The sequence below is a fragment of the Neoarius graeffei genome, chromosome 16 (assembly GCF_027579695.1).
Source record: "Neoarius graeffei isolate fNeoGra1 chromosome 16, fNeoGra1.pri, whole genome shotgun sequence".
In the NCBI taxonomy this organism is placed as follows: Eukaryota; Metazoa; Chordata; class Actinopteri; order Siluriformes; family Ariidae; genus Neoarius; species Neoarius graeffei.
The window spans coordinates 28,052,468-28,064,632 of record NC_083584.1 but is presented as its reverse complement, the minus strand read 5'-3'; the positions used below and the strand labels follow the sequence as shown (position 1 = coordinate 28,064,632).

Below are 12,165 nucleotides of genomic sequence, written 5' to 3'. Positions count from 1 at the left end.
CCGGGAAACGGGAATCCGCCAGGGTCCACGTATTCAATCCAGATTGTGTCAGCTCCGGTGCTGTGTAAACATTGAGATATGCAGATACGCTGTGCTGAGCTCTAGCTGGCGTCGTCATTGGACAACGTCACTGCGACATCCACCTTCCTGATTCGCTGGCGTTGGTCATGTGACGCGACTGCTGAAAAACGGCGCGGACTTCCGCCTTGTATCACCTTTCATTAAAGAGTATAAAAGTATGAAAATACTGCAAATACTGATGCAAATACTGCCCATTGTGTAGTTATGATTGTCTTTAGGCTTGCCATCCTTCCACTTGCAAGTGGTAAGTGATATGCGCTGGGATCACACACACAGCGGCTCAGTCCCGAATCACAGCTTGTGCGCTTCACTCACGTGCTCTGTGAGCTGCGTAAGGCCGGAGTGCGCACCCTCCAGAGGGCACTCGCTGTTCAGGGCGGAGTGATTTGGAGCACAGGATGCCTGCGGAGCCGAGCGTATCCGTGTATTGGTGTTGCTGTGTGCACGCAAATCGTGTATTGGTGTTGCTGTGTGCACACTAATCGTTTTAAAAACGTTAATCTGATGATCCGCTGATACGGTCTAATGTAAACATGGGCTTATTCTAGCTTTTCAGCTTTACTTACTCACTCACACTGTCACACACTCTACACACACACACACACACATGCGTTGTGGTTGGAAGGGAGCCCCCTTCCTCTGCTCTCTCTCTCCTTATATAGGGCGCGGTCACTGGGGAAGACACACAAACACAGATTAACCAACATCAGGTGCAGTGATTCTGCCACTTACCTTCCCTGACTCCACCCTCCGGTCACAGACCGACGCTTGACCATGCCCCCGCTGCCACATACCCCCACCGCCCAACTCAGGCCGGGCAGCCGTCCAGCCTGCAGCTGGACCCCTCTCCCTGATGGGAGAGGAAGTCCACCACGACCATCTGCGCCCCTGGCCTGTGGACCACCTTGAAATTAAAGGGCTGGAGTACCAGATACCAACAGGTGATCCACGCGTTGGCATCCTTCATGTGGTGGAGCCACTGGAGGGGCGTGTGGTCTGAACAGAGGGTGAAAGAGCGCCCCAGGAGGTAGTAGCGGAGAGCGAGGACCGCCCACTTGATTGCCAGACACTCCTTTTCGATGGTGCTGTAGTGCCCCTCACGCACCGACAGCGTCCTGCTTATGTACAGGACTGGGCAGTCCTCCCCCTCCACCTCCTGGGACAGAACGGCCCCCAGCCCTCTGTCCGATGCATCCGTCTGCAACGTAAAGGGGAGAGAAAAGTCAGGGGGCTGTAACAGTGGCCTCCCGCACAGTGCAGCCTTCACCTCAGAGAAAGCCCACTGGCATTGCTCCATCCACTGGACCAGATTTGGTGCCCCCTTTATAGTCAGATCAGTCAGCGGGCTGGTGACGTCCGAATAATTAGGTATAAACCTACGATAGTAGCCAGCCAGCCCCAGGAACTGTCTCACCCCCTTTTTGGTCTTGGGCCTTGGGCAGGCCGCAATTGCTGCTGTCTTGTTAATTTGGGGATGCACCTGCCCATTGCCCAAGTGGAAGCCCAGATACCGTACTTCCACCCACCCAATCGCACACTTCTTCGGGTTGGCTGTGAGACCCGCCCGCCTCAGCGACCAGTGGACTGTCCTCAGGTGTTGTAGGTGCCGCGGCCAGTCATTACTATAAATAATGATATCGTCTAGGTACGCAGCTGCATAGTACGTGGGGGCGGAGGACCCTATCCATCAGTCGCTGGAACATAGCGGGCGCCCCAAACAGCCCAAAAGGAAGTGTGACAAACTGGTGTAAGCTGAACAGTGTGGAAAAGGCTGTTTTTTCTCGGGATAATGGAGTCAAGGGGATCTGCCAATAACCCTTTGTCAAATCCAGTGTCGAGTAAAAGCAAGCCGTGCCTAGTCGATTGAGCAACTCATCAATACGAGGCATTGGGTACGCGTCGAATTTAGACACCGCATTGACTTTTCTATAGTCCACACAGAACCGGACCGACCCGTCGGTCTTGGGTACCAAGACCACCGGGCTGCTCCAGTCACTGTGGGACTCCTCGACAATGCCCATTTCGAGCATGGCCTCGAGTTCTTCCCGAACCACTTTTTCCTTGTGTTCGGGTAGCCTGTAAGGGCAGCTGTGCACTACCACCCCCGGGGGCGTCTCAATGTGGTGCTCTATGAGGTCGGTGCAGCCGGGCAGGGGCGAAAACACGTCCAAAAACTCGGTCTGCAACTGAGCAACCTCCACGAGTTGGGTTGGGGAGAGGTGGTCTCCACAGGGGACCGGAGAGGTACGCGATGCCAATATTCCCTTTTGAACCTCCGGCCCCAGCTCCGCCTTCTCCGGAACCACTGACACCAATGCCACGGGGACCTCCTCGTTCCAGAGTTTGAGCAGATTGAGGTGGTAAACCTGTAGCACCCCACCCCTGTCCGTTCACCTCACCTCTTAGTCGACGTCCCCGATTCGCCATGTGACCTCAAAGGGTCCTTGTCACTTGACGATTAATTTGGAGCTCGATGTGGGCAACAGTATGAGAACCTTATCTCCCGGTGCGAACTCCCAAAGGCATGTACCCCTGTCGTACAGGCGGGTTTGCCATTCTTGGGCCTGCCGCAAATTCTCCTGGGTTAGGTGTGTGAGTGTGTGGAGTTTTGCACACAGTTCCATAACGTATTGAATTTGATTTTTACTGGGCGAAGGTCCCTCCTCCCAATTTTCTCGCAGCACATCTAGAATGCTGCGCGGCTTACACCCATATAAATATTCGAACGGGGAGAACCCCATGGAGGCTTGGGGGACCTCTCGCACTGCAAATAACAAGGGTTCGAGCCATTTATCCCAATTACATGCGTCCTCACTTACGAATTTTTTAATTATATTTTTGAGGGTGCGATTAAACCGTTCAACTAAACTGTCCGTTTGTGGGTGATAAACGCTGGTGCGGATCGGCTTAATACCTAATAACCCATACAGTTCATTCAGTGTACGTGACATAAACGAGGTGCCTTGGTCAGTCAGAATCTCTTTCGGGATTCCAACTCGGGAGATGACGCAGAAGAGCGCTTCCGCAATACTGCATGCTGAGATATTGCGAAGAGGTACCACTTCCGGGTATCGCATTGCATAGTCCACCAGAACTAAAATAAAGCGGTACCCTTGTGTTGACCGATCTAATGGCCCGACAAGATCCATCCCAATTCTTTTGAACGGGGTCTCGATTAATGGGAGAGGGCGCAAAGGCGCTTTTGGAATGTCCGCTGGATTTACTAACTGGCATTTGCGGCACGCCGTACACCACGTATGGACATCGCTGCGAATCCCTGGCCAATAGAACCGGGCCATTAGTCGGGCTAGTGTCTTATCCTGCCCCAAGTGTCCAGCCATAGGATTAAAGTGAGCCGCCTGGAATACCAATTCCCGGCGGCTCTTTGGAATCAACAGCTGCATGACTTGCTCTTTAGTCTGAGTGTCCTGCATCACTCAGTATAACCTATCCTTCATAATAGAAAAATAGGGGAAGGAAGGGATGGTGTTTGGCTGGAGCATTTGACCATGGATTACTCTCACTTGGTCAAACGCATGCCGCAGAGACTCGTCTCACGATTGCTCTAATGGGAAATCCCCAAGTGATTCCCTGAGAGAGGGAGGAGGAGCCTGCTGCTCCTCACTCTGATGCGGAGATGATGTAGACAGCTCTGTGACAGCTGCTCCTGCCAAAGCAACACTGGGACCTCCCCCTGCTGAATTACGGCAGGACCCACTCTTCACTAGATGGCTCATTAACTCCCCAGATCCCGGCCAATCAGTCCCCAAAATTATAGAGTGGGTGAGGCGAGGATTAACCCCCACCTTTACTCTAAATTTTTCCCCTCGGAAAAGAATGTGGACTGACACTAAAGGGTAGTTGTGAACATCCCCGTGCACACAACACCTTCACCAATTGTGCTCCCCCCAATGCCTCGTCTTGCACCAGGTTTTGGTGAACTGAGGTCTGATTACAGCCAGAGTCCACCAAAGCCTGATATGTATCCCCTTGGATACTCACCAGTATGCGATATGCTCCGGCCCGATCGAGGGCGGCTCCTGGTGCATCGGGGATCTGAACCACCGCGCCCACTTCCATCGCCGAGCACTGCTGTTGGAGGTGGCCCGGCTCCCCGCAGCGCCAGCAAACCGGCCTGGGCTTCCTCTCTGCACCGGTGCTCTGGGGATCACTCACCTGGGGGGGGAAGACAGACACAGAAGGGAAAAACGGGAGGGCACCGTGGGTGCAACGGGCCGGCGTGGGTGGGGCCGGCCCCCGCCTCTGCGGTGGGGAAATGGGGCGAGGATGAGACACAGGAGGAGAGAGAGAGAGAGAGCGAGAGAGAGAAGAGGGAAGAAGAGGATGTCCACTGTCCTGCCGTCGGAACAGCCACCAAATGGTCCTCCGCCAACTCGATGGCCTGATCCAGCGATGCCGGGCAGTGGCACTGGACCCACTCCGCGGTTCCCTCTGGTAGGCGGGCGATGGACTGCTCCAGTACCACCTGATCAATGATCCCCTCCGTGTCGCGGCTGTCAGCCCTCAACCACCACCAGCAGGCGTCCTGGAGCTGCTGGCCAAACGCGAACGGCCAGCCGACTTCCTCCAGACGCAGAGTGCAGAAGCGCTGTCCCTGTTGTTCAGGGGTGTGCCACACCCGCTGGAGGACAGCCCGGAAAAGGTCTGCGTAGACCAGCCGGCGATCGGCGGGAAGCTGTAGCGCGGCCAGCTGCGCCTCGCCCGTTAGCAGGGGGAGGAGGTGCGCCGCGCGCTGTTCCACCGGCCAGCCCGAGGCCCCTGCTGCCTGCTCAAAGAGTGTGAGGAAGGCCTCAGGGTTGTCATGCGGGCCCATCTTAGTGAGGGTGAGGGGAGAAGGGCCCACGGCGGTGGAGGTGGTGGACCCCGCCGACGCGAGGAGGTGCCGGAACGCCTGTCGGTCTTCCTGCTGCGCCAGCACCAGGGCCTCGAACCGGTGCTCCTGCTCCTTTCGGAGGGTGACTAGCACCTGGTGCTGGCTCTGCTGGGCCATGGCGAGGGCGTGGACCAGGTCCACGAAGGGGGAGGACTCCATGGGGCGGTTCTTTCTGTGCTCGAATGCCCGGGTTTCAGCACCACTGTAGCAGTTCGTATGGGTGGAGCACAGAAAGACGGCAGGCCAGGGTTAAGTTCCACAAAGAAACTCTTTTATTCTAGCTTTTCAGCTTTACTTACTCACTCACACTGTCACACACTCTACACACACACACACACACACACACACACGTTGTGGTTGGGAGGGAGCCCCCTTCCTCTGCTCTCTCTCTCTCTCTCTCCTTATATAGGGCGCGGTCACTGGGGAAGACACACAAACACAGATTAACCAACATCAGGTGCAGTGATTCTGCCACTTACCTTCCCTGACTCCGCCCTCTGGTCACAGACCGACGCTTGACCACGTCCCCGCTGCCACAAGTATATTTAACAGTTATTCCACAAAATCGAGTAGCTCCGAGTTGGCTATAAGCCATGTACAACAAGATTGAGTAGAATAACTGTTTTATTCTATCCACATTCACTGGATTTTGAGAAACAGAGCATGTTTATTTTTATTTTTTGCAAATTCAATCAATAAAAACTTCATACAAAATGTCCAACAAAATAATTTCCACTTAGAATGTAAACAAACCGGTGAAATGACAGTAGCAATTTGTGAAAAATGCTATAATAATAATTCTTGAAAAATAGAAAAGATACATTCTTACCATCAAATACTTTCATTTCATATTTTGTTGCTTTTTTTGTATTTTTTGGGGTTTTTATTTTTGAGTAGAGTTTTTATTTCATTCTCGGTTGGTTCAGCAACACGCTCCACCATTTTGTTTTTCTCTATTCACAGTATATGAGCTGATATCCTAGTAGTAGAGTAGCCAATCAGAGCGTACAATTGCTCATAATCAGCGCATGCGGATAGAATAATGAATATTATTCATGATTTGAATGAATCATGGGTTGTGGTCCTTTCAAAAACAATACATTTAGTTAAGAAGAAGAAGAAACCTTTATTTGTCACAGGCACACTTCAAGCGCAGTGAAATTCATCCTCTGCATTTAATGCATCTGAAGCAGTGAACACACGCACACACACCCAGAGCAGTGGGCAGCCATACTACAGTGCCCGGGGAGCAGTCAGGGGTCAGGTACCTTGCTCAACCTCAGCCCAAACAAACAAACAAACAAACAAACAAATGGAGGCAACCAACAAAGTTGATGGAGATAATTAAGCAAATATATCAATGTAGACATTCCAAGTAAATAATAAAATACAAAGCTAAGCAGACCACTGATGTTTAATCAATAAAAAGTGGAATATTTTCCAGCACTCAGCTTATTCAGAAAACATACAGCACAGGGGAAAAAAAGACTGAAACAAAAGGTGGCTCGATGACCTGACTGCACACATTTTAATCCAATTCTGAATGATGAATTACACAAAACCCCCACTTTTTAAAAATATATATTCCTCTTTTTCATTCTACTTGTTCTATATTTTCTTTCTTTAGTAAATTATAATATTATTAGCACATACAGCTTATTCAAGTCAAGTCAACTTTATTGTCAAATATGCTATACATGCTTGACATACAGCACAGATGAAATTTCAGTCCTCTTTGACCCACAGTGCAAACAGGCAATGCAATAAATAAAAATAAAAATAGAATAATTGAAAAAACAAGCAAACAGTATAAACACTCTAGATAAGAACTAGACATAGACTAAACACCCAAACAATATAAACAGTATAAACACTAGATAAGAACTAGACATAGACTAAACACTCATATATATATATATATATATCTCATCTCATTATCTCTAGCCGCTTTATCCTTCTACAGGGTCGCAGGCAAGCTGGAGCCCATCCCAGCTGACCACGGGCGAAAGGCGGGGTACACCCTGGACAAGTCGCCAGGTCATCACAGGGCTGACACATAGACACAGACAACCATTCACACTCACACCCACGGTCAATTTAGCGTCACCAGTCAACCTAACCTGCATGTCTTTGGACTGTGGGGGAAACCGGAGCACCCGGAGGAAACCCATGCGGACACGGGGAGAACATGCAAACTCCACACAGAAAGGCCCTCGCCGGCCCCGGGGCTCGAACCCAGGACCTTCTTGCTGTGAGGCGACAGCGCTAACCACTACACCACCGTGCCGCCATATATATATATATACACACACACACACGTAAATTGGTGCAAATAAACAAATAGTCAAGGGCACTTGAGGTATAGCAGGTAAACATGAAATAAGCAGTATAAACAAACTAGCAGCTGTTAAGGTGAGGTAGTGCAGAATAGTGCAAATGAGCGAGGTAAAGTGAGATGTGCGATCCCTGAGATCAGTGTGTTAATGAACGTTGAGATGTATGTATGTGTGTGTGTGTGTGTGTGTGTGTTTGGGGGGGGGAACTGTGAGGATGACATGTCAGATGCTGAATGGGGGGCAGGGGGGTGTGCGGGCAGAATCTGTGGCAGTGGGCAGAGGGGGGAGGAGGGGCAGAACAGGGAGGGAGTTGAGCCTCCTGACCGCCTGGTGAAAGAAACTGTTCTTGAGCCTGCTGGTACATCTGTGCTGTACTGTATGTCGAGCATGTATAGCATATTTGACAATAAAGTTGACTTGACTTGACTTATTGTCAGCCGACTGAATTGAAGACGGATACAAATGCAAGTTTGGTGTTTCATTTAAGAAACTGGCAAACAGATCCAAAACCTGAAGCAAAGAGCTGTAAAAGGGAATAGGCAACTATCCAGGCATGGGAAGTTCAGGTAGTGGCCCAGTGAACATTACTCACAGTGAGGCAATGTTCAGAGTCTGTTTACACAACATGAGTTGTGATTGTGAGCAGGTGCGCAGGATTCGTACTCAGGTGAGCGTGAAGGTGTGGTGGAGTGCAGTGCTGGAGATTGTAGCCCATGGTGTCCATGTTTGTAAACTGCGGTGTATTCTGGGAAGTGGAGTTTGGAGTGGATTCCAGTGCTGACGTGACACATACAGTCTTGTTGTGGATTATCATATGAAATACTTGCATTTCTGATAATTAATGACAGTGTAAGAGCAAAGGGATTGATACAGTTGGTATGAAAAAGATTATATTGTCATCACATCATATATCATAACAAATCACTAACAGTATAATATTGTCATGAAACGGTTAAATATAGACATAATAATATCCATGTACTGCACATAATATGATACTCTGATAAAAGAAATTTATATTACACTTCAAATTACTTTAAAAATATCTTACATACAACAATAGAGACAGACCTTTTGAATATTTCTTTTATTTTTGTCACTGCTGAAGCAGAGGTACACATTGCAGTAGGCAATAAATGTTTCCGATTACCTTCATGCAAATGAAACTTCTGTTGACATCATATGCAAATTACATGATATGGCTAATTTATCATATCAGGTTTCTGTTTGGGAACATACTCTTTTCACTACACAAACATGCAATAATTTTTATTTTCCAAAACAAGATTTAAACATACCAAATCATTTTTAAATGCCAAGGATTGAGTAAGTATTATTGGTGTGGACTTAAATAATACAGAATATTGATGAATAAATAGAAATGTGTGGCTCAAAATAAGGTTCAGTATGGAGAAGAACAGTGCTGTGGGAATTTGAAGGTCATGTGTCTTTATCCAAGTACATAATGAAAACTCACCTTCTATTAAAAAAGGCAAATAGGTTTTGTTTAAATGCTAAAAAAAAATCAAGATAAATGGTATGTTGCGATATGGCAATAACATGTAGTAGAAGGATATAAATATACATATTATGTATTTGAAAAGTTTAGTGAAATTCTTAACTGTTACATTCATTGAGTAAAGAAGTTCTATGAACTTTTTATGAAAAAGACTATAATTGATCATACATAATATCACACATTATAACTAATAGACTGATAAGTGACTTTAATGGTGCTGACTGCAAAGTTGAATTCTGGGCAAAATCTTCTATTTCTATTGCTGTTGGTGTTTCGAGATGTTTTGCTGCTGCACATACCGTGTATCCTATGTGTAAATGTTTTGCCATAATAAAATGTGTCCTGGGCAGAATAGTGGTATAGTGGTTAGCACTGTTGCCTCACAGCAAGAAGGTCTTAGGTTCAAACCCAGTGGCCGACGAGGGCCTTTCTGTATGGAGTTTGCATGTTCTCCCCGTGTCTGTATGGGTTTCCTCTGGGTGCTCCGGTTTACCCCAAAGACATGCAGGTTAGGCTAATTGGTGGCTCTAAATTGACTGTAGGCGTGAATGGTTGTTTGTCTCTATGTGTTAGCCCTGTGATGACCTGGCGACTTGTCCAGGGTGTACCCTGCCTCTCGCCCATAGTCAGCTGGGATAGGCTCCAGCTTGCCTGTGACCCTGTACAGGATAAGTGGCTACAGATAATGGATGGAAAATGTGTTCCATGTTTAACAGTTCCAGAAATTGCCGAAACAAATGAGCAACAATATCATGTGGGACGTGTTTGACCTACTTTTAGCCAAAACAAGTCAGCATGGGCAAACATGGCAGACTTGGCTCTCCCACCAGCTAAAAGCCAGCGGGAAAGAAAAGGAAAGCCTGCCTAGTGAGTGCAACTACAAGATAGAGCAAAGTTAGATGACGTGTCATTTTTCAGGACAGATAACTAAATCATTTTAGTTATTCTAGTTTAGCTATCTTAGCCTTAGAATGCATGGGCTTGACTCCTGGGTAGTGAGTATGGAGTTACACACCTAATGTTTTGATCTTACAGAGAAAGAAATGATAACACAAAAGCAGTAACAGGGAAAAGATATATTCGTCTTTTGTTTCACAGATCTATTTACGAATGTCAACAACAAATTACATCTCTGCAACTCAAAACTCTCTGAGGTCGGTGCAGAGTCACAATGTTTTCTGCACATCGCCTTCTTGGTGTGACGCAGTTCCATCTCATCTCATCTCATTATCTCTAGCCGCTTTATCCTGTTCTACAGGGTCGCAGGCAAGCTGGAGCCTATCCCAGCTGACTACGGGCGAAAGGCAGGGTACACCCTGGACAAGTCGCCAGGTCATCACAGGGCTGACACATAGACACAGACAACCATTCACACTCACATTCACACCTATGGTCAATTTAGAGTCACCAGTTAACCTAAACTGCATGTCTTTGGACTGTGGGGGAAACCGGAGCACCCGGAGGAAACCCATGCGGACACGAGGAGAACATGCAAACTCCGCACAGAAAGGCCCTCGCCGGCCACGGGGCTCGAACCTGGACCTTCTTGCTGTGAGGAGACAGCGCTAACCACTACACCACCGTGCCACTCCACGCAGTTCCATAGTTATACAAATTAGTTAAAGCTCCTTGTGTTCAGCTATTTTCATAGGGCCATACTGTTTACATGAAGAAGTAGAATATTCGGTCCCAATGGAGAAAAGTGACCCTCAGCACATCAAAATGATCACATCTCGTCCTCATGATATTGTTCTTGTGAGACATAGGAAAATGGCATGCACAATAAAAAATTTGAAAATTTCAGATCACTTTGCAGTCAGTACCTTAAAATAGTATATACAGAGTAATGTGATTTCAAATCAATTAAGGAAATATCTACAAATGGAAAATATCTCTTCATAAAATAAAGATGAGCATGAATCACATATTTCCTTTCCTTTTCTTCATGTTCTTGTTGCAGTCTGAATACCAGCGATCCAATTCGTTTTACCTTTTGAGAAGTAAACTTTAAATTAAAGGGATATTTTTTCACTCTTTAAAACACTATAATACAAATGGCATGTCATAATTTACAGCAGTAAACAATACATTGCTAATGAAGACAGAAACGTACTACAGAAACGTACCCATTTTTGTTGTAGCAAATGAAATTCAGTTTCATTTCACAGTGTGAGATTTCCCAGACATCAGCTCCAGTTTGTCGAGCTCCACAACGGAAAGGTTTGATGGGACATGAGGGCAGCGTGGTCCAGCTCCCCAGAGGCTCCGCGTTCACCCAGAACCATGAGCCATCCAGAAAGTGCAGTCCTGTCCAAAATCTAGATGTCTGAATAATCATGCTCTTGTTTTTGGCCAAAACCAGAGCTGTCTCTGGGGTCAAGCTTATCAGGTCAGTGTAGAATGTTCTACAGTGTTTCAGTGCCTCATACCAGCTCTTCATCTCCTGCACAATGATCACCTGATAAATCCATTTGTAGCAGATGACATTCCGAATGGAACTACAGGCAGAATTATACCATTTGCCATTGCTTGTATGCACACAGTGTTCGATGTCTTTCTTGTCTGGCTCATTTGTATCCCATTTGTCAAATCTGAGCATGCTTCCATCAGACCACATCGTGAAGCTGCTCTCATTTTCTTCCTTTCTGAGGCCGATCCAGCATCCAGTAGAAAGATGCGCTCCCATATCACTTATGAAACTGTCATATTCTTCTGGTGAGTTAATGGTTGACAGATCAACATATTTTGTCCTGCAGTACTTCTGAGCATCTGTCCCAGACATAGAAGAGCTCACGTAAATGTATTTTCTAATGAATAAACATTTAACTGCTCCTATTAGAGCTGCCAAGAGGAGAACAGAACGAGCAGTCTTCATCTCTCACTGTGGTGCTGTACACTGATGACTGCTTTGAGGTGAAATCATTTGAAAGAAACAGCAAACAAATCAATGCAAATCCATACTGCACATCTTTGAATAATTTTTTTGGAAGTACAATACAAACACGTACTTAAAGAAGAAGAAGAAGAAGAAGAAGAAGAAGAAGTTTGCATTCTCCGGCTTGATTTCTGCCAAGATCTCCTTCCATTTTACTAAATGATGCATCATAATAGAGGAAACGTTATAACTAGACAAAAAACAACCTGTATGCAAAGGTTATATGTGGCTTTTGGATGTGTGGGAGGTCTTAGGTGTTTCATAGGTGCCAACAGTGAAAGCATTTCTCCATAAAATAGAGTGAAACTGTATTACAACATCAGTATTATCATTAAAATAGCATAATATGATTTACATTTCCATCAGATTCTACTTGTCACTCATATAAACCAAAGTTGTT

General features: G+C 46.8%; 1 protein-coding gene across 1 annotated transcript; it reads right to left on the bottom strand.

The window, feature by feature from the left end:
- Positions 1-10,742: 10,742 nt before the first annotated feature.
- Positions 10,743-11,693, bottom strand: LOC132900004 (macrophage mannose receptor 1-like). The gene is made up of 2 exons (XM_060942041.1): positions 10,957-11,693; positions 10,743-10,820 (listed from the first exon to the last, which is right to left on the bottom strand). Exons 1-2 carry the CDS (start codon positions 11,610-11,612, stop codon positions 10,817-10,819), a joined length of 660 nt encoding a protein of 219 aa, XP_060798024.1. The 5' UTR covers positions 11,613-11,693; the 3' UTR covers positions 10,743-10,816.
- Positions 11,694-12,165: the final 472 nt, after the last annotated feature.